Source organism: Theileria equi, chromosome 3, assembly GCF_000342415.1.
Source record: "Theileria equi strain WA chromosome 3, complete sequence".
NCBI classification, from domain to species: Eukaryota; Apicomplexa; class Aconoidasida; order Piroplasmida; family Theileriidae; genus Theileria; species Theileria equi.
In genome coordinates, this window is record NC_021367.1 from 75,139 (window position 1) to 101,974 (window position 26,836).

Genomic DNA, 26,836 nt, shown 5'->3' on the forward strand with positions numbered 1-26,836 from the left:
CCGAGTTACCCCGCAGAATAATTTTTGTCCAGAGTATAGGGTTTGGCGTGTGACTAATTTTTATCCAAAGGTTCTTGTAGAGCATAATGAAGGTTTTTTCACTTTTAATGATATTATTGGCCACGAAAAGTTTGTCAATACCAGGGGACCAAAATAAAATGTTGATAGATTTGGACATTTCTGGAAGACGACCATGCAAAATTGAGGTTAGTCCATCTGGCAAATTTATCGGAGGAATTAATCACACGGTCAGGAAAAACTCCAAACATACTCACATTATTGGTAGCGTCATGGATGGTGATAAGCTTATTACCCCGGGAGATCCTACGGCCATGAGCAGATACGTCCTAAACACGCCCGAGGATAATGGCTTCAGATATGTCAGGGTAATTACGAGGTATAGAGTAGCCTGTAGCTATTTGACTTATGCTGAAGAGTTTGTGAAAATGCCTAACAGCGACGTATACAGGGCCATAAACAGAGAACCCCTGATCTTGGACATTCTGGAACAAAAGGAGGATGATAACATCAGGATTGATATACTTCCAGAACGTTCCATTCATCAAGGAAATCCCGGACATCCTCAGATCCTTCCAACTTGCTATTCCATTAAATCTGAAGTGGAATTGCATAAAACTATTGGAGAAATTAGGTACGGAAATTATGTAATTGATGACAGAGTTGGAGGACTAATGTGCAGAATGGTCAGATGGGAAGGAGATATTGGCTCTCCTATAATCACAATTGTATCGACCTATAACGATTGGACTCAAGTAGAAATGAAGTACGAGTATTTAATCGAGACTTGCGAAGTCAAAATGCAAGAGTATAAAAGAAAAAATTTAGACTTGCTTGAATAGTTCAAGACTTACATTTTTAAATGGAGATTCTTGGCTTTTTATGACACGCGGGCTGTACATTGGAAAGTTCAGTCCCCGCAAATGGGTCTATTCCCCTAAACATGCATAAATGGCCGGGATTTGGATAGGAAAAGGCAATTTCTCCAGACAAAGGATACCTTGGAGAATTGATTTATGCACTAAAACTTGCAAAAGAACGACATTCCATATTTTGCATTTATTCAGAGTAAATGTTACTATTCCACCTTCATTATTGTGCTCCACAAGTTCATGTACCAAATCGCACAATAACCAGCTACTTGTCTAGTATAAATTTTACAATCTTCTTACGGGGTAAATTCCTAAACAACACCACCAAGTTACGCGTTATCGTGCATGTGAACATCAGCATCATGTTGTTCGTCTTTAGTTTTCTATAAAGACAGCACAGCCGTACTCTCTGGTGTTCCAGTATCTATTTTGCTATTTTATGTATTCCAAAAATGGGTCTATCGTAGGAAGATGTTTATACCTTGTGGTCAAATTCACTATATCCACGCCAGTGGTCATGTAGTATTGCACAAATTGTAATAGAAGCCCCCATTTATTGTTTATTATTGTCCGTGCAAGAAGGTGTCTGAAATGTATCATTCCAGAAAATGAAGAGATATTTGGTCATCCAATCGCTCGTTCTCTCCCTCACTATCGCTTCGTTAAAACGTGCATGCGCAGGAAAGTACAAGGATAGAATCCCCATCAACTTTGACATCTCCTGTGAGCTCCCATTTTGTGTATTGACTCGTCCGTCGATAAAAGTAACCAGTGGAAACTATTACTACATCAAAAGGTCGCTTTCAACATCCTACAGGATTGATAAAATCCTGGATAAAGGTACGTAGTTGTTATTTTTGCATAAATGTCCATTTTGTCGTCTGCTGTCTTCTTGAAACATTTGTCGAGTCTAATATCCTCTATATTAAGTCTGTTAAATCTCATAATACCCATCCTTGTCATGCAATTCATTCAGGTCAGGTGATTCTCGATGGAGATCCAAAGGATTTGGAAAGGATGCTCTTCATTGTCCACCTCGACAATGGTCAAAGATACCTCAGAGTTGTTACCAAGAGCAAGTATCGCAATACCGTGGAAAGGAGAATACAGGAGTTTATAAGCTTTCCCAAAAATCCAAAGTTTATGTCAGTTGTTCGCACGCATGTAGAGTTGGACATTTTCTCACAGTCAAACACAAGCATTATAGTGGTGATCGACAATTACCAGGCAAAGACAAAAAGATTTAGCATAAGGCCAGAGATGAAGCTTCGATATACAATTGGTGTTGTGCGTAACTTTAGTCAGATCCTCAACTGTAGAGTGCAAGGACTAATTGAAAGAACAGTCATCATGGAAGGGAAGGGAACGCCCTCAATCGTGATTGTATCAATTTATGCAGATGGAGACCAAACAGTGGAGCGGTACAAATCCTCGGAAGAAAAGGAAAAGGGGTTTGTAATGGAAAGCAGAAAGTTGACAGAGATATTTACACAACCATCCGACGAAAAGGATATATATGAGAACCCTTTGAGTGGACTAAATATAACTCTTATAGGTAGCGTATCTACACCTACAACTTTGAATGACGTCATTATAGAATCTTCGTGTATGGCATCTACATCCGCCAGTGGTGAAAAGCAAAATTTAAGAGCTGGAGAAAAGAGGAAGTTTCCAGAAGATTCATCAGAGACTGTTAGCATAGAATCAATACAGACACATCCGCAACCAATTGAACCAACAAAACGGATGGATTGTAAATTTGCAAATGTAGCAAACATGTTCACAAGGCCTGAAGAGCGTCGGGAACCATCTACATCAACTCACACTTACTCGGATCCCAAATCCTTTGAAATATCAGAGGATGATTCGTCTATGCATTCCTTCGCCAACTCTATAGATTACCAACAGTGGCAATACATAGCGGAAGGACTAAATACAACAAATTCACTTGAAGAACATCCACCGACATCTAGCACTCAGAATGTAACAGAATTTCTAGATTTAGACAATCAGCAATGGTCTTATGGACCGGAGAATATACCTGCGTTTGATGCGAACACCTTTCAAGGATCAGAAAGTAATTTCATGCCAATGGCTGAAAATACTGTCGAATCCTTATGGATGAATGAAGGAGCAAATATGGGATATACAATGCAAAATCAGCTACAATATACACAGTATGATGGAAACATAGGCTATTACCAACAGTGGTATCACCATTAGTTTCTTTTTTCAAGCACCAATTTCTACATTTCACAATCTCTTTACGGGATAAACGGGAGCTTACAAGTCAAAAATATGAATTTTTATAAGGACACGTGAATATACTGAATTGTACGCTTTGGAGTTTATAACATATAAGTGGTGGAAGGTGATGGAAACACGTTTAAATATACTCGTTGTAGTACCGCTGGATCGTGAAATATTAACGAGTACATCAAAGTGAATAGAGAATCTTCCGTAATTCGTCACCTTGCAGATGAAGGGATGAGTGCAGCATTAATTTCCCTAGAGTAAAGTCGTACTCTATACTAATTAGAATGAAGAAACCTCAATTTTTGGTGTATCTAAAAAATCGCAAAGCTAGCTGCTTATTCATATTAGATCTGCAGTTTGTAGCCATAATGCAGCTGATCTAATGCTACTTTTAATGGAGTAAGTCTGGAAATATCCGTTAGTAAACGTTAATTAATAGATCATTAATTTGTTAAATCTTCATTTTATCAGCTTTCTAGTCCAATAGTCGACTTTTCAAACTGATACTGCGATCCATAATGGCCGCTAAATCTCGGGATTATAGGATAAAAAATTACGAAATACCACGTGAAATTGGAATTTTGGGTCCAAGTGACACTAAATTAATTTTTACTTGGTTCTTAGCTCTTTCCATGGACGTGAAAATGGAGTCACAAATGTTCACCCACCCGGAGACTCGCAGATTTATTAAAATATATAGGGATCGTGAATTTTAATTTTTACAGCCTTTTCATGTGTTATAATTAATACAATAAATCCCTATTTATCCTATCGATGTGCATGCAGATTTATGGACCAGTTAGCATCCATTAGATTAGGAGAGACTGTACCACAGAAAAAGTGTAAAGGAGTATCTATAATTCAAAATTTTAGCTTTAAATTGTAGTATAAGGTTTCCCTGTACGTGCATAAGATTTGTGCTCATGTTGGCTATGCACCCTCTGCTCTATCTGCACGCTTGTAAATCCATAGCCAACTCAACTCTCATAATACTCACTTGGACTTTTTACGTGTATTTAATATAAGGGAGGAACAATGGACCCCTCAGAAGTTTCCTTGGAGACGATAGCTTCCATGAACACATACACTGTAGATTTGAGTAAAAGGGAGGATTACTTCCTCGTTGAAAATATAGACATAGTACCAGTCTTTAATTATCCCAATTATATTCCCGGATACACGTTATATTAACATTTATGTCCCTGGAAAAACCACATGTTCGTCTTTACAAGATACGGAGATTTCTCTACGATGGAAAAGAACAGACACTGCCAATAGATCTGGAACACGTCAGTTCAATTTTAGTCTGCTCAAAGAATACTGGCTATAAGGCACAAGTTGAGGGAACCTCTATAGACAGTGGATACCATAAACAAGATGGTGAGCCCAGTCTTGCAAAATGAAAATCTTTATATGACGTTAAAGAAAGTTTAATTGTACGAGTAAATATGAATATTGAGATGTATGACATTAAAGAACCAGTTGTTCTCTATTTAGTGAGGAAAGGAAAGAAATGGAGAATATATCAGTGCATTGAGAATGAAGATTATAAAGAGTTCGAGAGAACTTTAGATGTCTTTAACGAATCACTTGATCCTACTACAGCAAACATGTCCGAGTGTAAACTCTATGAACTAAGCTTTGAGTTTTTTAACGCTCAAATTAGAAGAAATTTACATCCAAAAATGATTTTATGGTCAAGGCTGATGATGTTGGTCCAGAGTCACAAACCGGAGAATCGCGAGGTAGAGTGACGTTCATGTTAACTACAGACCTTAAAGAGCCACATTTTGTGGGTTTCTAAATGCGTAAATTGAGCATATATGACAGTAGGAGATGCAACGACTACATTAAGTATGGTCTACCATAAAGTGTATTTCTCTCCCCAAGATTCTCTCTATACTTGCATCAGTTGTAAATATCGCATAACTATCACTACATTCACATACTCACCCGCTCATGCGTTCAAATTATTTCGTTATGCTATGTTCCTGTTTATATTCCTTCAGACTCTTGATCTCGAACCTGTCCATGCAGAATCCATCATACCTGTAATACCTGGGTCCGTTATGAGATAAAAGTTCCAGAAATAGCGGCTCTTTATATGCCTTGTCGTAGCACATGTAATAGACGGATGCTTCGATGCACTCAGTGGTAAGAACAGACTCCTTGAACGGTATGTAGATTCCCTTCATTCTGAGGTGCAGTATCCTAAACGTACTTCCCGTATAAAGCGTATGTTTCATCCTTCTAAACCTTTTATAACTGCAGTTAAACTCGTCAACAAACATTAACCTGTCTCCACCTCCAAATTGGAAATTAGTTCCAAAATATTTCCCGGCGAGTGCGTCCATTTTAAGGACTATAATGTCTCTGAAGAAGGCATTCAGGTAGGCCAGTATTCCGTAAAGTTTAACTCTTCCATTTATCGAGAATGGCTCCCATGTGTTACTGCCAATTTCGTAGTTTGCAAAGTACTGACTTTCTTCCCTTACAATTTCAAATAGCAAGGGACGGTAGTTCTTGTAATCGTGCTTCCAATAGTATACCGATATCTCAACAAAGTTTGTGATGCTTTCCGGTAACCCCTCCTGCTTCACACCATTGAACATGATTGTCTCCAGGCAATATTCATTATGCCCCTCCGGAATCGTGTAAACGTATTTCTTGTAGCACGGTAAGCCAACAATGTTTTCAACCTCAATCGGGATTATTACAAGTGTGCTAGTGGGCGTATCATGAATTGCATTCATTCGGCAAATCTTACCAATTTCAGCTGTCAAGCTCTTTGGTCTATAATCCAATAGTTTCGCGACTGTCTTATCCATTTCTAACTATGATGACGTATTTTAGATTTACAGCACTCTCTGCGGACAAAGGCCAGGATACAATTCGTACGGACAAATAGATTTTAGGTCAAGAGATTATAATTTCATCAGGAGATATAAACACTAGGTCGATAGATAGATATGGAACGTGAGTTTGGGATCGAAGAATGTAGTGATGATTTTGATTGAAAGACCGTTTTGCTCAGTTGTAAGGCCCCATTAAAATTTGCATGCAACACCCGGAACATGAGTTTCTACCAATGGCATTATTTTGGGATAAAAAAGACACATTTGATGTCTTAACGCTGAATATTGTTCGATAATAATCTCATATCAAAGAATTTAGATTCCCATGACTGTATTTACCCTTACAATAGGTGAACAATTTACTCTACATCAGTCGTGCTTTTGGCGGACTCTAACGGCCTCGTTCATATTTTGATAAATGATGATATAGAGCAGACAATTATTATGCATAAAGTTACCATTTAAAAGGGGAATATAAGGGTAAATTTCCGTTGGGCATTTTATACATCCCAAGTCCAATTTCATATTCACTGTTCCAAGGGCCTCCATACGGTACAAATAAACAGATATCAGATGCCTTTTATCGATTATAAGCCAAATTTAAATCATTAGAGTAGTTAAAAATCATTTTCTGCAACTGCTTTTCTCTGGTGGCTATCAAGACATGTCTTCCAGAATTTTATCTCTCTAGAGTTACTTTAGACATTCCAATCCTGATAAAGAGCCTTACTCTATGGTTTCCGGGAGAGTATCGTTTATCGCTTTATAAACTTGGTAGGGTCACTCTCAATTGTAGAGAGTTGAATATTTTTAAGTTCTTGATTTATATTTACAATGTTATATCCAAAGAATATACCACCGAGATATTTTCTGTCCGTACTTTATTCACTAGTCTCTCATATATCCTAACGTCCGTCTTAACAGCAGTCTGTTTCCATAAATAATCATTATTGTTTCCTGCATTATGTAATCTTTGTCTCTGTTAGATTGAACACGCATTAATCTCTATAAGGTTTCTGAAAATAAAGTGGTAGCAGTGTATGAGAAACAAACAATAACATTTGAACAGTCCAGATATTCTCTGGACTACTGTGTATATTCCTGCCTACTGGCAGATTTACTGCATTAATGGTGAGCATATCCATCCGCAGGATGAATGAGTACTCTTTAAATGGTCATTCTGGTGTACAATTAAACAGTTTGCTCTGATTCACAGAGTTTATGAGTAGTGGCTAGTATGTTGTATCATTATCAAGAACCTTTCATTGCATTGAGTCTCACATTAAACTCACTTTTATCCTTGAGCTTATACCAGTCTCCAGCTATCTTCTCATAATATTGGTGCTTGACACCCTCAGGTTTCTTCATGGTAATCATGAGTATATGGGAACTTCTCTTGGAATACAAACGTATAGACCTAAATTCCTCGCCTTCTGAAAGCTTAATAACTGGTGTCCCATTATTAAGAATGTAGTCTATCTTGAAACCTTCCTTTGGAGAAAAGTCCTTTTGTGTTACTCCACCTCCATAATTCTTATTTTCATTCACAACTATTTCGTCCTCGTCAGGTTTGGAAAGATCTAAAGCGCAATTTGTAAGAGGTCTAGATGGAGCCGGAGGTTCTGTATCTTCCTCTAAAATTTCAGATTTACCGGTGGAATCATTTTCAGAGTTTGTCCTGTTATCTTTACGGGGCTGTAAATCAAAATGGGACTTCCCATCATTCTGTGCAGAGTCTTCATCAACAGACGTTCCTTTCATTGTCTTTAGTTGCAGATTAAACACATGTTCGGGAATACCATTCCATACTGCTCCATTTTTCTTATAGTACTTTGGCTTAGCGTTTCCATTGTTATCTTTGATATCTAAATAGAGGATTTCTCCACTAGATGAGTAAGACTTTGCAAGTTCGCACTTTTCGTTGGTTCCTTCAGCTGGTTTCCAAACAGTACTTTTATTGTAAACAACTGAGGATATATGATGACCTTCCTTTGGAGTATATGTCTTTGTTATTGTTCCACGATGAGCAGACTCAATTTTTGTGATTTCAGATGCGTTAGGTTTAAAAAGATCTAGAGAAATAGTAGTATTAACCTGCTCAGCTGAATGAGTACCTACTTTCTGTGAAGATTCTTTGGCTGTTTCTGTAGATGATTTCTTAGGTTCAGGAGAAGTATGATCAGCAGTTTGAGCATTATCTTCAGTAGAAGCGGCAGAAGTAGCTTCAGAACCTTTCTTCTTTGCCTCATTAAACTTATTGTTAAATGTAGTAAAAGGTAGGCTGTTACACATTCCACCCACATCCTCAAAACAGTTAACCTCTGTAGCTCCTCCTTTTACGACATATAAAGCCAAGAGTTTTGTCTCTTCATTGGAATAGACTTCTATGCTCTTACAGCCATCACTATGTCTCAATCGGGACTTCCATAACTGTTTATCTCCATACTTGACCTTGTTTATACGAAATCCATCCTTTGGGGTGTACCTCTTGCTCTCTAGTCCAGAGTATTTACTAACATTAACTTTCGTTTTATTTGAGTCTGGTTTTAAAATGTCAAAGGTAACCTTCTTTTCAGGCCTCACTAGCTTTATAAATAAGATTGTATAAAGCAGTGAGGATAATCTCATCCTCACCCTGAAGGCCTAAAAATGTTGAAAAGGAAGAGGAATAATAGAGACCACACATGGGGGTGAAGAAGGAAGAGATTCTAACATTCCTCATTAACTGCAACAAACCCAAGACAGCTGTTAACCTCGCAGATTTCTGAAAATATAATTTTTAAAACTCTTTAACCCTTTAATCCACTGAAAGGTTGTTCCAGAACCACAGAAACAGTTTCTTGAAGAGGTGAAGTCGTGCATAACAATCTAATGGATTCCCCTTATTTACGGATAAACGTCTGCATACTAAGCATTACTTGATTTTTAAATATTGAAAACTGGTTTTACATGCTATAATCGTGAGTAGTCCGAGCGAATGGGCTTATCCAGCCAACTCTACTTGAGCTAGTGTAACTATAAATTAGCATTTGTGAGTGGATTTGTGTTCTGCGTTTCATGTTTATCCCTATCTAAATACGTCCTGGCGGTATAGGCAGCTCAGCTGGTCCCATAGACACATAAACTGGTGAATGGGTTCCTCTATTCGCTAAACTCATATCCACATTACTCTTGACTCTTCTGATTCAGACTACCTAGATGTATATGTTTATGTCTAGCAAAAAGGAGAGTGAGGATATGGAGCCCCGCTGGTCATTTCCGAATCATTTACAGTGCATGCCAGGAAGTAGACCGGATGCTTCGCCTCGTCTAAAGACAGTTTAGAGCCCAAGGTTTGTACCATGGACTTCTCCATAGATACACCAGCACAATACATCAACATGTACTACTAGAAGGTATTTTACGAGGCTCATATGGACAATCCAGAGAGAGCATTCTTGGGTAAAGCAAGTGATTCCTTCGACAAAATGGACCACCAAACGACTCTTTTCAGGACCTTGTTACATTCCATCCAATGCAAAAGTCAGTGAGATCGGAAAAAACGTCTAAAACCGCGAAAATTGAGGACTTCATGAGACTTCCTTTTTCATACCACTTCACTTTTAGAAGTATGAGTACCGTTAGGTAACAGAGAGACAATGTGCATCTAGTACGGATGAATACGATCGAAGAATTAGTCCATGAGGCCGACTTGTCTATTCATAAGAGACTCAAGGATGGTGGATCCTTCGCAACTATTCTCAAGTACCTCAACAATAGTAACTATAGAAAAATGTGTTAGTGTTTCCACTCAAAAGTGTTTAATGTGCAGTCCACGTAAAATGATGTCGTAAGTCGGGATAATTATCACCACTAATCTCCATTATTTTCTCAGCCAGAGGAATTTTCTCCCTAAACTCGCCACTTTTCATTCATAATCTTCAGTCAGTATCATTAATAGAGTAGGATGTTTATAGGATGTGTGAAATGAAGAATTAGACAGGGAGTGTCCACACATTTGGAGCTATGGCCGGTATGGCCAGGATGAGGATTATAATGCGGTACAGGAAGATTTTAATACAGTTGGATTAGAATATGGACTATGGAAGCTTCTGATGGATAAGGAGAATCAGCAATAGTCTGGGCATCGAGTCACTAGTTTTCAGAAACGAGGTACTGGACTATTTCAGTGGAAGATGTCATGGGATAGTACTTTTAACACTCTGATAGTAACCCTTTAAGCCATATCATCTCGAGATACAACTCTCATTCACCTGGTTGATTATGGCCTATTGCATGTGGAGGGTCTGCTGATCAGAAAGTTAAGCTGGAAAAGGAAGAGAATCCCAATAGACTAAACTTTGGAGTGTACCTAATAATACGATGGAAGATAAAATCAAAACTGGTGACAGCAACTCTAGCAAACATGTAGAGGTACTGAAGTCTAAAATCTATGGAAAATGTACTCACACTTAATAATGCCCTGGCACTCCTCCATCTATCTAAAAAACATGGTGCTAGTCAGGCTGGACTTAGAGGAGATGTTGGTGAAAGAATAGATCCTGGTAAAGATGGTCTTGGTTCTGCTGCTACTCCTAGAGTAGCTATTCCTCATGCTTGTGCCAAACATGCTAGTAATTATCAAACTTAAAGTTCCTGACACAGAGTCTGAGACCAAGATTCTCCTTCAAGGAACTCCTGTAGCTCAGATGATTGAGTATGCTATAGATTCTTATGGAGCAGGTAGAAGTGTTCAAGGTACTAAAGATGCTACTCCAACTCTTATCACTACCCATAGCATTCCGTGAATAGGCAAAAGACCAGCGAGTCAAGGGAGCAGGTACAAACCCTTTGCTACTTCATCACAGCACACCTTCTACTTTTAAAACAAAGTCATTAGTGGAGGTCGCCTCGAGAATGTAAAGTAGTGAACTCACCGTGCGAACAGGAGGAATGAATGCCCAGATCACTCTTTCTGACTTTTATCCCCCTAACTCACAACTTTTACTACACAAACACACTTTATGAGCGGATATAGTCGCTTGATAGCCAACACAGCTATAGAGAATCATCGGCATAAGGAAGAACATTCCGGCACCTACTGTGGACAGGAACTGTAACAAAAGCGACCACGCAAAAGACCTGACGCATAGTGAAATTTACTCTTGTGCCGGGCCATTGTTAATATGGAGAATGCATTAGGGAAAGTTTTAAATGCCCATCTGGAGTCTTCCTGTTACACCCCAGATGTCCTCTTGGCACCGTCTCCCATTCATCGGCCATTATCACCACCTTTGCACAGGAGAATGAGGCTTCTTGTAACTCTATGCACAACCTGCGTAGTTTTACTATCCAGCTGTGGAAGTTGTGGAGATCCAGGCTCCCAGGGTCGAGCGACTGTCACAACTACTCCTGGCATACCGGGTCCACCAAGTCCACATACAAACAAAGTAGAGGCACCTGCCAGGAATGGCCAACTCACTCCTGTTGCTACGAATACATCTGGCACAGTCCAAGATAATTCTGCTGGATCTAATAACTCTGACCTTGATTTGGCTAAAGCAGATCCAAAAAAGGTAATTGTGGACAAGTTAGCGGATCAAGACATAACACACTATATGTACCATCCTAATGGAGCCACAAAGATTCTCTCTGTAAGCTTTGGTTCAGCTAATCTTTGGACTGCACGTCACGGTGAGAAGTTATTGCGTGCCTATGCATATCAGAAACAGGGCTGTTCCTTCCTCGCTCATCTATACATTCAAAGTTCCGGTAGATTGATCCACATGTTCTTTGAAAAGGGCAATAACGGTTCTACTGAACTGAAGATAGAAGATTTTAGAACAAAGTATGAGGGAATGTTATCGTCAAAACCAGCTGCACCAGTGAACAAAAACAGTAAAAAGAAGAATTCAGGTAAACAGGATAAGGGATCTTCAGGAGTTATTGATATAGAAAATCCTGATAACTCGCTCTGTAAAACATTCAAATGCGTTATGGATGATGTTGACACACTTTTATGCGTTCCGTTTTGGGGATTAAAGGAGGTAAAGTGCGGTTCTACCAGTGTATGGAAGGCAGACGAAGATAAAGAATGCACTCTTCTAAAGATACACTATGATAAGGATAAAAAACCTGTTATGATTCATGCAACTGCGGAATCTTGTTCTGAAGTTGTTGCTTATTCACGAATATATAAAAAAAGGACATTGGGGAAAAACAAATGGGAGAATGTTAGGATCTCCTACGACAAGGAACTTAAACGGTTTGCCACAGCTAGGGATTCCGTTGATGGATTTGTCTTGGACGTCAGGGATCTGGAAAAAACAGAAGAATGTGACGTTCTTAAACTCAGTCTCTTTGGAATGTCTACAGTGCTATTTATTCCAAAACCAGGGTTCTACACAACCAGAGTTACTTATGGTGATGTCCAACTTTATGAATCTAACCAGAGTAAGTGTGAAAGGGTTAATGTTGCTTATGTAACTCGCTACAGCTCGAGTATTTCCCTGATGTTCATAGTTGTTTCAAATAATTCAGATAATAAGTCTGCTGCTGTGCATTTTCGTATAAAAAAAGGTGACATGCTTCACTCCCTGGACGAGGAAACATATTTTAAACTAGTAAAAAGTATGAAAACTAGGGAGCTTGGCAATAACTACCAGAGTTATGATATATTATCACCTGATCCAGGATGCCAAGTTTTGGACTCATTTGTGGGTAGCATACCAGCAAAGCTACTCATTCCACCAACTGGAACTTGCATAAACAGATTTACAATAGGTGACAATATGATTTGGGGAGCTGCTATCGCTTCTGAAATTTGTGCCTTTGCAATAACATACCTTAGTGGAAAGGATCCTGACATTTTACATGTGATTAGGGTTAACCCTACTGGACAAGAAGAGATATATTACACAAAAGAGAGTGGATGGAAGGAATGTAAGGATCCTAAGAAAAGTTTGGCCCCTCTTAGAACATCTGGAAACCCTGTAAACTTTGAGTTGGACCTGGGTTCACAGAAGTATGATAATGTACAGGTAGTTGATATGAGAGATTCCGTATTTCCATCGATCCTCTTTGTCCCAAAGGTTAATTCTGTTGCAACCTCTGTTAAACATGGCCAAGACATAATTTTAAATGTAGGTAACGACAGGGTTTCTCTTGTTGTACTTTACCTCAAGGATAAGAAGCCATTTCTCCTGTACATACTTCTTCTAGACTCTTCTGCTAAGCCGGAACCAAAGTACTATTATAGAGATGACAATAAGTGGAATTCTATAAACAGTAAGGAGGACTTCAACAAAAAATTAGCTACAATTGCAGCTTCCAACTAATGTATCAGGTATTCACTGATTAATCCTGAACAGGTCCTATTGTTATGTTCGATCAAGTCTACACACTGAGACATTTTAATGTAGTATAATCTGCCACTATAGGCAGTCACTTTTTAATTTTTAAGGTTTTTCTGGTATATATTATGCATACTCTGGAAGATGATCGGTGGAAACTAAAAGGAGGATAGAATGCGAGATTATGCGATCATCCGCGAGAGGTTAAAAGTCACTCATGCCACTAACAGTCTATAGATATGATGAGTCGAAATCTTTTGGTGAAAAATATCGATTGTTAGATATTTCTTATTTTAGAGATATATTCTCTAAAATACACCATCTTAGGCTCTTTAACTACGATGAATAGGCATTGGAGGTCCATTCCGATAGAGATAAAGGCAATGGCCATTTTCACGGTTATTCCAAAAAGTTAAACGGCACAGGCATCGATAAATGGTTAATTCCAAAAGGAACATTGTATTCTGACTCCAAAGAAGGACTCAGGACACGTAAACGACCAGAGGGTCGAGAAGTAACCATTAAAATCCAAAATTCGGCAACGTAAACAATGATTTCCGAGGAAAGGTCTTCTGTAGGCTCGTTGTTAAGCCGAGGGAACCTCCAGAGGAAGTCATCACACCTGAATAAAACAATAGGGGACGACAACGTCGGAATGCAAACTGCAGCGAGTGAAATCTCAACTTCACGAGCTGAAACGATAAAAGGTGTCACAAATCCAACATTAATATCAACAAGTGATGTAGCTGACAACAGGTCTACGTTATCCCTCGTTGAAGGGCAATGCCTACCTGAATCTAATCAAAAAATTTTTTCTAAATGGGTACGAGCTTGCGATCATACAGAGAGTAAACAGGGAGACATATTGCCTCTTAAAAAGCAACAAAAACATGATGATAATGGAAGAATAGGACCCAAACTAATCGTTAAACAAACTGGTACAACCTACCGTGCATCATTCCAAACTGACGACAAAGAGTTCAACAATGACATACTTGGCACTAGAAGACTTTATTATAATCTAGCTGACGTAAGGTTAGCGTTAACCCTGGACGAATTGCAATGTGGACCTGAATTTAATCAAAAAAACTTCTTATATAAACAGGTGGCGACTTGTAAAACTACCCAGTGTAGACGGGGGATAAACATAACTTTTAAAAAGCAAGGCGGTAATAAAACTATGGCGCTTATAGTAATCGTTGAAGAACCAGTAAGTCTCTCTAGGAGATTCGCTGGAATCCTCAGTAAGAGGATAAACTCAAATGGTCAAGAAATCAAGGTCAGGTCGAAATACAATCGAAAAATCTTATTTATAAAGGCCTGTTCTGATTATTCCCCAAACCTACAGGAAACTGTAGTGTCTACAAGGGTGTAGGAATTAATAACGCACATATAACAATCCGGTACGTACGGGGTAGGTAATTTGTTGTACAGCTTAAGATACACTTGTAATGCCGAATATAGAGAGGTGGACCAAAAGGATCCATCCAATCATAAACTTCCATCGGGTCCATAACATAGCCCACTCGGCAGTTCTTAAACACAGGGTTGGTAGGGGATATCTCTACCTTTGTAGGTCTACCAGAAGAGTAGTGAGTAGAATAAGGGCATTTTCTACAAATACTTTGTAACTTTACCTTTCAATACCCTTCAGAATATACTAATATCACCCTAGACCCCTGGTAATCACCATTGGATGCGTGCCTGTAAAAATCATTCCATTGGCTAGTGATGATACATGTACCATATCCTCTATATATAGATGGTTGAAGACCACAAATGCACGTATATATGCATAAAAACACCAATTCACGACATGAGGGTTCTATTTCAACCTCTGGAATATACTAGTCAATTAACCGATACACCTGTATAATTACCGTTAGGATGAACAGAAGACCCACTTTCAAGATATTGTACATGTGCAGACCTTTACATCTGCTGAGGAAGGGAATTTCATTGTACTGCATAGTAACCATTCATGGACTTATGGCCGCCATTACTCACTACTCGCTGATCCAAGTACCACTATTGCATGTAAATGTGAGTGTCCATTCCTTTTCCTGGTTATACTTTAGGATGAGGTGAAGCTCCCTGTTGTCTACGAGAAAGGCGCTGATGCATCGTTCTCCAGGTTTGCCTTCCCAGAACGAATACTCACCACGACAGACTTTTGTCGCATGAAATCCAGAATGCGGAATGAACGCCAGAGTCCTCATATTCTGCAGTTCCAACGACGCCCATCGATTGTCATTCTTTCCAATATCCAGAGTAAAGGACTGGACAGAATGTGGAGTCTTTCGGACTTTCCTTACGGCATCTCCAAATTCCTGTTGGTTTGCTTCTTCCCATTTGGCTCCTGCATAACTGCCACCAGTGGCCTCCTTCAAGACTAAATTCTTTGAACTGTGCTCTCCAGACTCTGGTTCCAGGAGTAGGAACGCTGACTGTGGCACACCGTCCTTGAGATGCACATTTAGGAGAGCAACATGCACATTGTTTTTACATTCCCAGACCAGAGTATCACCGGCTACAATTTTGTCCAACCTGTAGCCAAATGCCGGAGCAAACATTAGCGAAGGAGCATCATCAAGTTCACACTTTGCGGTCTTGAATGTCGAATTACTTTCGCTTAGGATGTCCAAAGTGACAGACTCTGGATTTCCAGAGTCAACTGGAGCTATTAAGGCCCTGGAAAGTTGAGATGTGAGAAGCAGGAGAGTGAAAAGCATCTGCATTTTGTCCTCTTTACAATATCCAATCAACCCAGTACCCTGGCATATAGTGTGTCTTTATCCTCTCTTATGCATTATCGCTCTGCGGAGCTTTTGCGATTCTCTATGGCTGTCTACAACGCCTTTAGGTCAATCGGGAAAATGTGTGAAACTAGAGATCTTATTCGAAGCCACAATGTTTATATTTAACGTATACAACGATGATTAAGAGAATTCAGCAAGAGTTGGTCGCCGAACAATGATAGTAGAGAAAGTAGGAGCGCTCGGAGTCAGTAGGGTGAGTGTGTGAGGCATCATTCCTCTCCTTTTTCTTCTTCTGCCCACTTTATTCATTCTTCTCTCTTGTAGGGTTAATTACCAGGACATTTAGTGGATCTTCAAGACCCTCAGAGGTCTATCCATGGACTGGTACTAGGCTTAATCAAAGCGTGTACTTGCGTCTCCCCTTTATGCCTACGAACATGGCCTTCAGAGATATTAATGATTGGTGGAAGGATGCTTTAGGTGGTAACCTATAGAGATCTACAAATGCTCCATTCAGGACACATGTCTAGTGTAGTCCCCGTGGACGAGTTCACAAGTTTCCATTCGAAAATCTTTGTCTCATGGATCACAAAGTTTGTGATTATAGACTCTTGCTTCCGTCGCTAGAATGATTCCATTATCTCACATGGATCTGCAAGATGGCTGTCTCCTAGATCTACCATTCAACTCTAGCGTTTAGTGTACCTTCTCAGCGTCTCTAAAATCTACAAATTATGTCTCCATCTCATGATCTCGTTTATTTTCATAAATATAAAGTCTCCAAGACATATTCGTATACTAACATTACTGCATGCACGGTGTATTCAGTCTATAATTGAGACTTGTTCTTTGGTACTTTTACATAATTTTGAACTAGTAAAATGGTGAAAATATTAGATCGAAAGGATAGTATAGAAACTGTCGGTGGTGATGATAGGGATAGAATATGCACCAAAAAGGTCATTTTGATCAGCGCAGCTATTGTCATCCTTTTGATTATTGTAATAACGGTCCCAATTGTGGTCTCCTCAAATAGGTCCAGTTCCGCTAGGATAATCTATGAACTTCTGCGAAAGCAACCTAAAACACAAACCGAATTCTATGAACAGGTACAAGCTTTAAAGAAAATTCGAGAAGAGGAGTTGAAGCCCATTATGGATATTACAAACAAACTCAAGGAAGAACTCAAAAACGTCAAACCTGATTTTTTGGATGGTGGTTCAGACGAATGTCTTGCTAAGGGCATCTCAAAGTTATGCATAAAAGACTGGGAGGTCAAGTACATCACCTACTCTGAGCTCTTCCAACTGGCCACATTACTTGAGCCCATCAAGGACAAGGTCAATCCAAAGTTTGAAGTACAGGTACTCGCCAAATTCATGGAGTACTGTGAAGGCTATAATATCTACTGGTATGACGAGGGAACATTTAGAAAGTATCTCTTTCTCTTCCGCAAGGACGTCATCCAGATGGAGAAGCATAACAGGGACCCCTCTAAAAAGTACAAGAAAGGATACCACACCAGACTCGCGGAAGATGTGGCAGTAACTGAACAAGAGATGAAGAAGGTTGACTATGATGGTCTTGATCTGTCAAAGGATGCGAACATAACGCCAAATCCATTTGTCTTTGAGTTAAATCGCGAAAACCCCAACTCTATAATAGATTGGAGAGAAGGTGGATATGTGACCAAAATAGATGCTGATAGGCTGAGAAAATGCAATTCACCGTGGGTTTTGGCAGCCACTGCCATGTATAACGCCTTTTATACAATCAAGACTAGGCATAGGATAGTCTTTAGTGCACAGCAACCTTTGGATTGTGTTACTGACTTCGATAGGGGAGATTTAAAGAAAGCCATCGACTACTTTGTTAGAACGCCAATCTGCTTTGAAACCAGATATCCATTCACTGGAACAAAGGATCGCTGTCAAGATGAAAAATGCAGGGGTGGACATATTGTAAAATCAATAGTAAAGGTTGACGCAGGAAAAGCTGAAGATCACCTCAAAAAGAATGGACCATTCTTGACTCTTTTCTATGCACCAGAAGGTCTTAGTGATAATTATGACGGTGGTCTCTACAAGGAAACCCTGGGAAATAACCAAAGATTCATAGCATTGGTAGTGGGATTTGGCACAGATCCCGAAACAAAAGAAAAGTACTGGATAGCACAGCCAGCCTGGAAGACAAAACCTGGTTGGGGCGAAGATGGTTACTTTAGAATTGATTATGAAATAGCGAAGGGGTCAAGGGGCATCTTTGAAAATGCATACGGATTATCCAGACACCAAGCGTAATGGACCCTTGAATAGCGAGAAGTACAAAGATGAATGGAGTAAAAATTTGTACTTGCCACTCCACAAATATTTTGGTCTCTATTTTCATTTTAATAATACCATACCCTTTACATTATAACATTTAAATCTTTTATTGCAGTTTGTGCACAAGAGTAGTTATAGATTTATTTAATTCACGTTAGACTGCTATACTATACAATTACAATTTTTACCCATGAAAATGATCAGTAACACCAATGATAGCTCCATTTGCCCATTTATAGTACACAAATGGTTTATATAGATACATTCCAGGCTAGAGCTTCACTGATATACCAGAGACACTCCAGTAATTCTGAGACGCTTGTAGATGGTCTTGATTTTGTTATTCTTATGGATGGTTAATTCCTCTTACCATAATCTGTCTCCCTTACTATCCGTACGCATGTCCTTCCAACAACAATTCTCTACTCTCCCTTGTGTACCTATTGGTTAAACGATTGCCAAGTTCCTCACGGTAGGTGCAGATTGGCAATCCCTTGCTCATCCTCCATATTCATAGATAGTATGCTCATTCAAAACTCTGAGATCCATGAGAGTTTTCCTATCTACTCCTCATCCATTCATTCATCCTCTCTCACAGCTAGCTCACCGAGTTATCCCATGGAGGACATTCTGCCATCTAGTCACCAGTGCCCTTTTCAGTAATCTTTCAACTAGACCGAGTAACCCCCTCTTACTGCCAGAGATTCTCCACAATGGCGATGAAAATTCCTCTCTACACACCCTTCTAGGTACCCCTGTCTTTCTGGGCCTCTTTCCGGTCTTTTGTAGCCAATTCTCCATCTATTAGCGGGACACTTCCAAGGATATACTCTTGTGGTATTACCATACCACCGGTTGCATTATGGAAATTGTACATCCGTGGCCATCACGTTTTATTGCGACTGAGTAGAATCCCAACTTCGTGGGCTCCAAAAGCCATGATACTGCCCTCTCTACTTTTAATATTTCACTGTGATGGTAAAATCATCGTCTGGGCGCGCAAAATCGCCGCAAAGGGCGACAAAACCGGCAGATGGTGGGCCTACTACCCGAAGGAGTTCCAGACTCCTCTCCAAGTCGCCAGTTGGTTTGTTTTTCATTCTTAAATATTTATTTGTGTACTACAAAACGGCCATCAACTGGTAAATTGAGATAATTTGTCTTATCACCGTTCATTATATACAATTTACTCTTTACGCTAAAAAACCGCATATACACAATTCCATAGGATCTCCCACGCTAAGGCCGTCCAAGAGGAACTTGGAAAATCCAAATGACCGTTCTGATTCGACATTTCCGGCTAAAGGAAGAAGTGATAAGCAAAGGAGGGGAACGTCAAAGTCTCCAGTTATACGTGCAAAACAACAAGATGTCACTCCAGAAACAATCTCTCTAGATGTGTCTCTTCGGATTGTACCAGCAGATCCATCAGAAGGAGATATGGATCCAGGAAAACGGTATTTGGATGTACTGAGGGATAACCTAGAAACAACAGCTCTTACTAGTACATACAAGGCGGAAAATAACGGAGTCGGAGATAAAAAAATAGAAAAAAATTCACAGACCGCGGATATACCTGTGAATTGTCCATATTTGGGTACAATAAATCGCCACCTGCTAGACTTTGATTTTGAAAAAATCTGCTCCATTAGCCTTTCGAATAAGCACGTCTATGCCTGTCTGATTTGCGGGAAATATTTTCAAGGTAAGCCTCGTTTTATACACTAGAGATTGAATAGGAAGAGGGAAAAATACCCATTGCTATACACATGCACTGGAGGAAGGTCACTATTTATTCATGAACCTTGAGGATTGCACAGTTTACTGCTTGCCAGAAAATTACAGGGTTGATGATGCCTCATTAAATGATATAAAGGTGAGCTCTACTTTGCAAAATCTGTATACTCTACATGCGGATAATGCATAGAATATAAACATTTAGGACTTTTTAAAACCGAAATTCACAAAATCAGACGTGGAAAAGATTTCAAAGGAAGTGCTATACGGTAAAGCTTTAGATGGAACAGACTTTATTCCTGGATGTATTGGCCTAAATAACCTCAAAAACACGGATTTCTTTAATGTAATTATACAGGTTTGTTCCATCAATGTGGTAATAATATACTCTCACAAATAACCACTGGTAACCACCATTCAGATGTTTTGTTGTATCGTTCCATTGAGAAACAAATTGCTTCTGATGGATGTTGAACGTGTTCAACCACCGGATGCGGTTTTGAGTACTTTGGTCGAGTTGGTTAGAAAAAATTTTAATCCGCACAACTTCAAGGGGATTGTATCTCCTCATGAGTTTTTACAAGCCGTTGGAGTATCTTCATCTGGCTTGTACAAGATTGGCATCCAGGGAGATCCTGTGGCATTGTTATCATGGCTACTTAACAGGCTTCACGTTAGACTTCATAAGAAGCATACCAAAGGTACGTTGAATGTGATGTCGTTTGGATAGTTTGTATGTAAAAGTTTTGGGAAATTGGATTATTGTTGCAGATGGCTGACTACTCTGCACTGTATAGTCATATGGTCACATTTAGACTTTCTCATTGACTCTTTATACTCCAGTATACCATCCATACTCTACTACTAACGACTGTCTGGATACTTGTTCATCTTGTTCCGTGGATAGTCTCTCTGACGGTGAGCTAGTGGTAAGAGGGAGGATGAATGAATGGAGAGGGTGTTGAGTGAGGAAGTACTATTGGATGATGTAATAACGACTACTAAGGATCTAGTATAGTACTGGGATATCCTACCCATCCAATTTAGTATATAAATTTAGGAATGAGTCTAGATATATTTGATGACGGAGGATGAGCAAGGGGATTGACATCTCCAAGAAGTGTAATATAACTTGTCTGGAAAAGGAAGATGTGCTTATAGAGCGCGGGTTTATAGGTACCCTTTATGAATATGGCTATATCACTCATAAAGGTATAAATGAAGCCCCTATAGGTCCAATCAACTATGGAGGAAAACTTATCAAAACTGATAAGAAGAATCCCAAAGAAGCTACGATTTATTACCACGAAAAGTATGAGAACAATCCAGACAAAATTGAGAAGCCTCTTTTCTTAAGGGTCAATTATGGAGGAATGCGTCGCCTATATGAAAGTACAATCACTGAAAGTAGCATAGAGTGGAATGACATCACTTTTACTTGTAAGATTCAAATCCCAGTAAAAAATCCGACAAATTCTCAGCTTACGAAGAAGTTAAATGACAGAGCCTGTCAAATACGTCCTTATCTCCATTCTGTAGATATTTATCAGAACGGTGATGTTGAAAAAAAATACTCTTGTCCATGTGGTACGGCCAATGTCAGAGTTAATACTATCAAAGATAAAAATGATGGATGTCAAAGGCTATACAAAGTACAAGTATTCTTACACCAGTGACAAAAAGTTTGTTAGATACGGAAATGTTAGTCTTGAATATGGAGATGATGGCTCTCTTACACTCGATGATATAACCGGGGATCTTTCTGCATATTACTGGGACCAAGATAAAGAGCATAGAAAGAAACCTCTACTTATGGAAGTAACTCTTGGAGGAGAGTTTAGAGGTATGAAAGCTTATTATAGTAATAAAGGGGAACAAAATAACGGAAAATGGAGATCAATAGTACCTAAACATCTTGATGTGGAAAATGGCTTGAGGTTTCCTCCTGATGAGCTAGAGGAACAGCTTCACGAGCTAAAGTGTCAACTTTTAAATCCAGTGGTCATAGATATTACTAAACCTATTGGAAGGTATAAGAATACATGCTACGAGGGTAAAAACTGCGGAAATGAGAGTTGTACTGAGAATGTAACGGTTGATGATTACCGCGATTCTCAATATGAAGAAATCGACTTGGAAAAATATACTGCTTGGAAACACACCTATAGAGGAAAGAACTTTACAATCGCAGGTTTCAAAACTGATCCTTCCGAAGGTAACACTCCATTAGGACTTACAATATTGGATGTTAAGGAGGTATTGGTCTTATTTGAAAAGTCTGAGAAAGGGCCCCCTGGAGCTACCAGTAAACCTCTTATAGCTTATATTAAGACTGGGAGTGGGAATATTTACGGGTGGTCCAAGAACTTTGATCAGAATGGCAAGTGGGCAGAAGAAAAGATACTCAAAGGTAAGGATCCAAAGCCTGCTAAACCATCTTTTCAGGTATAAAACTACATGCCAAAACCGAACAGGATGAAGAGAAAGAAGCCTATTTTGATGAGGGAGAGGACGGGGAAAAGGGTGAATCTGGTACTACTGGATCTGTTACTAAGGCGGCGGGAGAGAAAAAGGAAGCCAGTGATGTTAAACCTGCTGAATCTGATAGTGCTAATCATCTTGCCCCTGAACAAGCTAGCGGCGATGTTCCTATTTCTGGTGTTACTTCAAATGGAGCTGGAGAAGACAGTGTTCTAAAACTTGAAACTGCTGATCCTCCACCCAGTGTCAAGGAAGAGGTTATTCTCCACGTATAAATTCCTGCTAAACATGAACTTGTAACTCAATCTCAAGAAGAGGAAGATGATGATAAAGTTATTCAACTTGATGGAACTCCTTTTCTTCCACCACCACCTGGTCCATTTGGTGGTTACACTCCCTTATCTGGACTAGAAGGTGCTACTAAATACTCACCTGGAGCACATGGAGGTACTGCTACTGTTCCTCTCGAATTTATGGGTGGTTCTAGATTAGGTCATGGAGAAGAAGGTGAACAATCTCTTATTATTACTACTTCGGGTGAAGGTACTCCTGGTGGAGCTGCTCCTCATCAAGCTGCTTCTGAAACTTCTGTTACTTGTAGATCTCCTGGTGACTGGACCCAAGGCCGCACTCCTGCTGCTCTATCCATCTCAGGCTCTTCTCCAGGCCCTAAACCTGGTAATGACTCGGGCTCTAATCCTGGTATAGCTATAGGAGTACCTATGGGCATTCTTGGTACTTCTGCCTTGGCTCGTTTTGCGGGATGGAAACTCTATAGTCGTTATAAAGGAGATCAAAGACGATAAAAACCAAGAGATTAGCGTAATCACAAGATCTGGTATAGATAAGGTAATCTCAGTTCACGCCTATTATTGGAAGCACGACAATATAGGCACGGGTTACCGTAGAGATTCATATGTAAATAGCTTGTTTTGTTACCTACTGGTAAAGCTATGAATACTTTCATTTACTCTGCAATGAGAACTCCTTGACCTCATACTGGACATACAAATCCGTTCTACATCATTGTGCTTATACATCCCATTAACAATAATTCTATAGAATCAATCGTAACAAAAACTTTTGGGGGGGAAATAGTCATAAAGGTATTGGAGGAAGATAAATGGGTTAGCACTCACAAACAATTTCGGTAAGTTATTTAGTTTTTTCCACCAAAAACATTTAGAATGCTCATGCTCGAAGTTCCAGATGCTCCAATTTTCAAGGACTCCCATGAAAGAAATATCATTCCACAGGTTTCCATTTTTGATCTTTTAAAAAAGTACGATGGAAACACTGAATCTTACGTTTCTGGAAAGATACAAAAATACTCTATATGGAGGCTTCCAGAATATCTAATTTTAATCGTAAAGAGATTCTTCAAGAATGAATACTTTGAGGAAAAGAATCCAACAATTGTAGCCTTTCCTATGAAGAATTTGGACCTTTCCGAATGTTAGTTTGCCTATTTTCTAGTCGTTCGACTTGTTTTCCCATTTCATGATTTAACTACAATTCTCCGTAGATGTTGATGAAGACTCTCCGGAAAAGGGCGAAAATGCTAGATATGATCTAGTTTGTAACATTTGCCACGAGGGAAAACCAAAGGATGGGAGTTTCAAGGTTTTTGTGTTTCATCCTCCCTCCTCAAATTGGTACCAGCTGGAAGACCTACTTGTCACACAGGTTCTTCCACAGTTTGTTGCGCAATCAGGTATGATATATAGCTGTATATGTTCATAGGGAGTTATATATGCAATAGCGAAGCGAGTACTAGATCACAGAGTTTAGGTGACTTTGACAATGGAGTCCCTGGTATGGACCCTGATTGAAGACAATAGGAGAATATGGAGGACATATTAATGCAATTGGATATTGTTTATAGCCGATAAGAAGCTGAACAGTATAGAAGAATGCTCCATACAAGGAAGAGGCATGGCATGCCAGTGTACTCCTCAGTCCTTCATTCTCATTATTCACCCCTACAACTTTCTCTCGCACTATTATTCATCGGAAGAAACATAATATGAGACTCATCATTCTAGTACACATTCTCGCCACCATTAAACTCTGCAGTGCCGGCTGGCCCCGGTGTTTGAGGTGTTGCCTCAAGGGTAGTGAAGATGATGGAGTACAAGATGCTTATACTCGCGGAGAACAAGGAGCTAGTGGATCAAGTGTCCCTCTGGAAGAACTACATGAAGAAATACATTCCTTTTTATCTGGGGAAGGTGATGTACCTCAACCTACCAGACCTCAACCAATTACCCGCGCTTTGGATCTTTCAAAACCAGATAAGACTGTAACATCTTTAGAGATACACAGGAAGGCTGGCGTAAAGTACAAAAACTACTACGAAAAGGTGGATTGTCAGATAACTTCAGTGGTTGATGGTAACCAGGAGCTTTGGGCTATTTCTGACCAAGAACAATACCTACTGGCGGAAATATACGAGAGGGGACGATCGACCCTCCTTCGCATAGATGTGATAAATCCTGATGAATATAAGCCGAAGCTGTTTGAAAAGGTAGATGGAAAATGGAATGCTATTGGTATTTTGGAATTTTTCAGAAAACTGGATGTTATGCGCAAGTCTGGACAGGCATCTGGGTCGATCTCTTCTAGGTCATCATATTTCAGTTCAATATTTCCTGGTTCAAGCACAGAATAATGGAGGATTTTTTACTCTTAGAGGGTCACAAAGGTGTGAAGGTTGGGGGATGTAAAGGGATCATGAATATTCCTTGACCTTTCTTCCAGAGGCAGTCCCTCATTCTTTGGGGCATAGCAGTCGCAGCCTCAAGACCTACCATCGTGCCTATTCTCTAGGATGCTCCATTCTTGCCATATTATACACTCGTTTCGCTTATAGTAGCTCATGCTTATCCACCTCGGTAAACTCACTCCGCTAGTACTCGCGTAGCTACTTCAGCTGTACTTCATTCGCTTCATTTACATTACAGAATCATATATTCAAGTTTACCAAAAACAAGGCTTGTACAATACGATCATCCCAGAGACGGAGGATTTGGATATGTTCGCATAATATACACCTTAAAGCCTGTTACACTTTTCTATTACATGTGTAGATACTACCAATGACTGTATCTATGGGAAGTTGTTTGGATCCATAAAGATACCCATAGACGGTGTTCTCGTGACCATTATGTGTACTCATATTCTTCGGGGTTGATCAACACACCTTTTCGCCCTTGTACCCACTTTCTCAACTATCCGCTATTTCATTCACCATGTACTGAGTAAAATCACAATGAGTGATCCTGGTTGTGATAGTTTTGACCTTTACGAGGGACTTGACGAGTTTGCGGAGATTTTGCCGGTAGAAGTTCCCTCAGAGGACCCCGTTGCGGTAAGTTCTGCTCTTTTATGCCAATCGATCACTTACACGCCAACTAAACGGGTGTATAAAGTGTTCTGATGCTAAATTTTTGACTGAAGTGCAGTTTAAATTCAAGAATGACCATAAACTCATTTAAATTCAGGAAAACGTAAAACAAGACAAAACTGACGAAGTTAATGTGATTATTGACGATGAAGATGATGGATTCACATTTATACTCGAAGGGGACGACGTTGAACCCAAGCCAAAGGTGACCAAGAAGTACTCGAAACCGTCTCTTTACAAGAAGAAAGGTGAGTTGTATGTGTACATCACAGCAGAGACGTTTGTCACGCGCAGAATGTGGGCTTAGCAGGTTTATGGCTAGTTTGCCGGCAGATGAACTGGCCATGTGCTCTAGCTCCTACGCGTGATTGCTGTAGACTCTTGAATACCTACCATTTCTTATGGTTGCAAATGAGTCATTTGCGCATATTATAGAAATGGTGACTAGTTGCAAAGTATAGACAAGGCGAACATGAAAGTCTCTAATGGAGTAAGGGCACTACTACTGCCCAAATCTCCAAAGGGAATGCTGCATTAAAATGGGAGGAGGAATGATGTCTTTTAAACAAATTACGGATAAACAGCAAACTAGTCCTCATGAAGTTCTGGCCTGGAGTATGAGTTTTGATGACGGAAAGGACTAGAACATTTTGGAAACTTGAAACGTACAACAGTGGATGGGTCCCAGTTAAACTGGGTCATGCAGTTATATCTTCTTGGAGCTTCTGTAACTGATGGACGTCGTAGCGCCGATCCTTGGTAACTAGGCGTATTCACAGCTCTTCTAATCCGTAGTT

The 26,836-nt window shown here is 39.6% G+C and overlaps 16 protein-coding genes across 16 annotated transcripts; 13 read left to right on the top strand and 3 right to left on the bottom strand.

Annotated features, from left to right (window-relative positions):
• Positions 1 to 86: 86 nt before the first annotated feature.
• BEWA_000500 (signal peptide-containing protein) lies at positions 87 to 860 on the top strand (the record flags this gene model as incomplete). The annotated part of the gene is made up of 1 exon (XM_004830254.1): positions 87 to 860. The coding sequence occupies one exon, from the start codon at positions 87 to 89 to the stop codon at positions 858 to 860; it is 774 nt and encodes a 257-aa protein (XP_004830311.1).
• Positions 861 to 1,498: 638 nt separating this feature from the next.
• On the top strand, positions 1,499 to 3,113 carry BEWA_000510 (signal peptide-containing protein; the record flags this gene model as incomplete). Its single annotated transcript, XM_004830255.1, has 2 exons — positions 1,499 to 1,730; positions 1,867 to 3,113. The coding sequence occupies 2 exons, from the start codon at positions 1,499 to 1,501 to the stop codon at positions 3,111 to 3,113; spliced, it is 1,479 nt and encodes a 492-aa protein (XP_004830312.1).
• Positions 3,114 to 4,594: 1,481 nt separating this feature from the next.
• On the top strand, positions 4,595 to 4,900 carry BEWA_000520 (hypothetical protein; the record flags this gene model as incomplete). Its single annotated transcript, XM_004830256.1, has 1 exon — positions 4,595 to 4,900. The coding sequence occupies one exon, from the start codon at positions 4,595 to 4,597 to the stop codon at positions 4,898 to 4,900; it is 306 nt and encodes a 101-aa protein (XP_004830313.1).
• Positions 4,901 to 5,116: 216 nt separating this feature from the next.
• BEWA_000530 (hypothetical protein) lies at positions 5,117 to 5,974 on the bottom strand (the record flags this gene model as incomplete). The annotated part of the gene is made up of 1 exon (XM_004830257.1): positions 5,117 to 5,974. The coding sequence occupies one exon, from the start codon at positions 5,972 to 5,974 to the stop codon at positions 5,117 to 5,119; it is 858 nt and encodes a 285-aa protein (XP_004830314.1).
• A 473-nt stretch (positions 5,975 to 6,447) lies between these two features.
• BEWA_000540 (hypothetical protein) lies at positions 6,448 to 8,629 on the bottom strand (the record flags this gene model as incomplete). The annotated part of the gene is made up of 1 exon (XM_004830258.1): positions 6,448 to 8,629. One exon carries the CDS (start codon positions 8,627 to 8,629, stop codon positions 7,253 to 7,255), a length of 1,377 nt encoding a protein of 458 aa, XP_004830315.1. The 3' UTR covers positions 6,448 to 7,252.
• Positions 8,630 to 10,433: 1,804 nt separating this feature from the next.
• BEWA_000550 (hypothetical protein) lies at positions 10,434 to 10,788 on the top strand (the record flags this gene model as incomplete). Its single annotated transcript, XM_004830259.1, has 2 exons — positions 10,434 to 10,614; positions 10,646 to 10,788. The coding sequence occupies 2 exons, from the start codon at positions 10,434 to 10,436 to the stop codon at positions 10,786 to 10,788; spliced, it is 324 nt and encodes a 107-aa protein (XP_004830316.1).
• A 498-nt stretch (positions 10,789 to 11,286) lies between these two features.
• BEWA_000560 (signal peptide-containing protein) lies at positions 11,287 to 13,317 on the top strand (the record flags this gene model as incomplete). The annotated part of the gene is made up of 1 exon (XM_004830260.1): positions 11,287 to 13,317. The coding sequence occupies one exon, from the start codon at positions 11,287 to 11,289 to the stop codon at positions 13,315 to 13,317; it is 2,031 nt and encodes a 676-aa protein (XP_004830317.1).
• Positions 13,318 to 13,576: 259 nt separating this feature from the next.
• Positions 13,577 to 14,731, top strand: BEWA_000570 (hypothetical protein). The gene has a single exon (XM_004830261.1). It carries the CDS (start codon positions 13,883 to 13,885, stop codon positions 14,705 to 14,707), a length of 825 nt encoding a protein of 274 aa, XP_004830318.1. The 5' UTR covers positions 13,577 to 13,882; the 3' UTR covers positions 14,708 to 14,731.
• Positions 14,732 to 15,338: 607 nt separating this feature from the next.
• BEWA_000580 (signal peptide-containing protein) lies at positions 15,339 to 16,310 on the bottom strand (the record flags this gene model as incomplete). The annotated part of the gene is made up of 1 exon (XM_004830262.1): positions 15,339 to 16,310. The coding sequence occupies exon 1, from the start codon at positions 16,068 to 16,070 to the stop codon at positions 15,339 to 15,341; it is 732 nt and encodes a 243-aa protein (XP_004830319.1). The 5' UTR covers positions 16,071 to 16,310.
• Positions 16,311 to 16,972: 662 nt separating this feature from the next.
• On the top strand, positions 16,973 to 18,391 carry BEWA_000590 (papain cysteine protease family protein; the record flags this gene model as incomplete). Its single annotated transcript, XM_004830263.1, has 1 exon — positions 16,973 to 18,391. One exon carries the CDS (start codon positions 16,973 to 16,975, stop codon positions 18,389 to 18,391), a length of 1,419 nt encoding a protein of 472 aa, XP_004830320.1.
• A 999-nt stretch (positions 18,392 to 19,390) lies between these two features.
• BEWA_000600 (ubiquitin carboxyl-terminal hydrolase, putative) lies at positions 19,391 to 20,882 on the top strand (the record flags this gene model as incomplete). The annotated part of the gene is made up of 5 exons (XM_004830264.1): positions 19,391 to 19,502; positions 19,644 to 20,120; positions 20,155 to 20,291; positions 20,358 to 20,510; positions 20,574 to 20,882. The coding sequence occupies 5 exons, from the start codon at positions 19,391 to 19,393 to the stop codon at positions 20,880 to 20,882; spliced, it is 1,188 nt and encodes a 395-aa protein (XP_004830321.1).
• An 896-nt stretch (positions 20,883 to 21,778) lies between these two features.
• On the top strand, positions 21,779 to 22,908 carry BEWA_000610 (hypothetical protein; the record flags this gene model as incomplete). Its single annotated transcript, XM_004830265.1, has 2 exons — positions 21,779 to 22,562; positions 22,598 to 22,908. 2 exons carry the CDS (start codon positions 21,779 to 21,781, stop codon positions 22,906 to 22,908), a joined length of 1,095 nt encoding a protein of 364 aa, XP_004830322.1.
• A 198-nt stretch (positions 22,909 to 23,106) lies between these two features.
• BEWA_000620 (hypothetical protein) lies at positions 23,107 to 23,555 on the top strand (the record flags this gene model as incomplete). The annotated part of the gene is made up of 3 exons (XM_004830266.1): positions 23,107 to 23,368; positions 23,412 to 23,482; positions 23,526 to 23,555. The coding sequence occupies 3 exons, from the start codon at positions 23,107 to 23,109 to the stop codon at positions 23,553 to 23,555; spliced, it is 363 nt and encodes a 120-aa protein (XP_004830323.1).
• A 265-nt stretch (positions 23,556 to 23,820) lies between these two features.
• On the top strand, positions 23,821 to 24,376 carry BEWA_000630 (ubiquitin carboxyl-terminal hydrolase, putative; the record flags this gene model as incomplete). Its single annotated transcript, XM_004830267.1, has 2 exons — positions 23,821 to 24,088; positions 24,159 to 24,376. 2 exons carry the CDS (start codon positions 23,821 to 23,823, stop codon positions 24,374 to 24,376), a joined length of 486 nt encoding a protein of 161 aa, XP_004830324.1.
• Positions 24,377 to 24,630: 254 nt separating this feature from the next.
• On the top strand, positions 24,631 to 25,708 carry BEWA_000640 (signal peptide-containing protein). Its single transcript, XM_004830268.1, has one exon. It carries the CDS (start codon positions 24,660 to 24,662, stop codon positions 25,302 to 25,304), a length of 645 nt encoding a protein of 214 aa, XP_004830325.1. The 5' UTR covers positions 24,631 to 24,659; the 3' UTR covers positions 25,305 to 25,708.
• Positions 25,709 to 25,904: 196 nt separating this feature from the next.
• On the top strand, positions 25,905 to 26,346 carry BEWA_000650 (hypothetical protein; the record flags this gene model as incomplete). The annotated part of the gene is made up of 2 exons (XM_004830269.1): positions 25,905 to 26,003; positions 26,137 to 26,346. The coding sequence occupies 2 exons, from the start codon at positions 25,905 to 25,907 to the stop codon at positions 26,344 to 26,346; spliced, it is 309 nt and encodes a 102-aa protein (XP_004830326.1).
• Between the last annotated feature and the right edge of the window lie 490 nt (positions 26,347 to 26,836).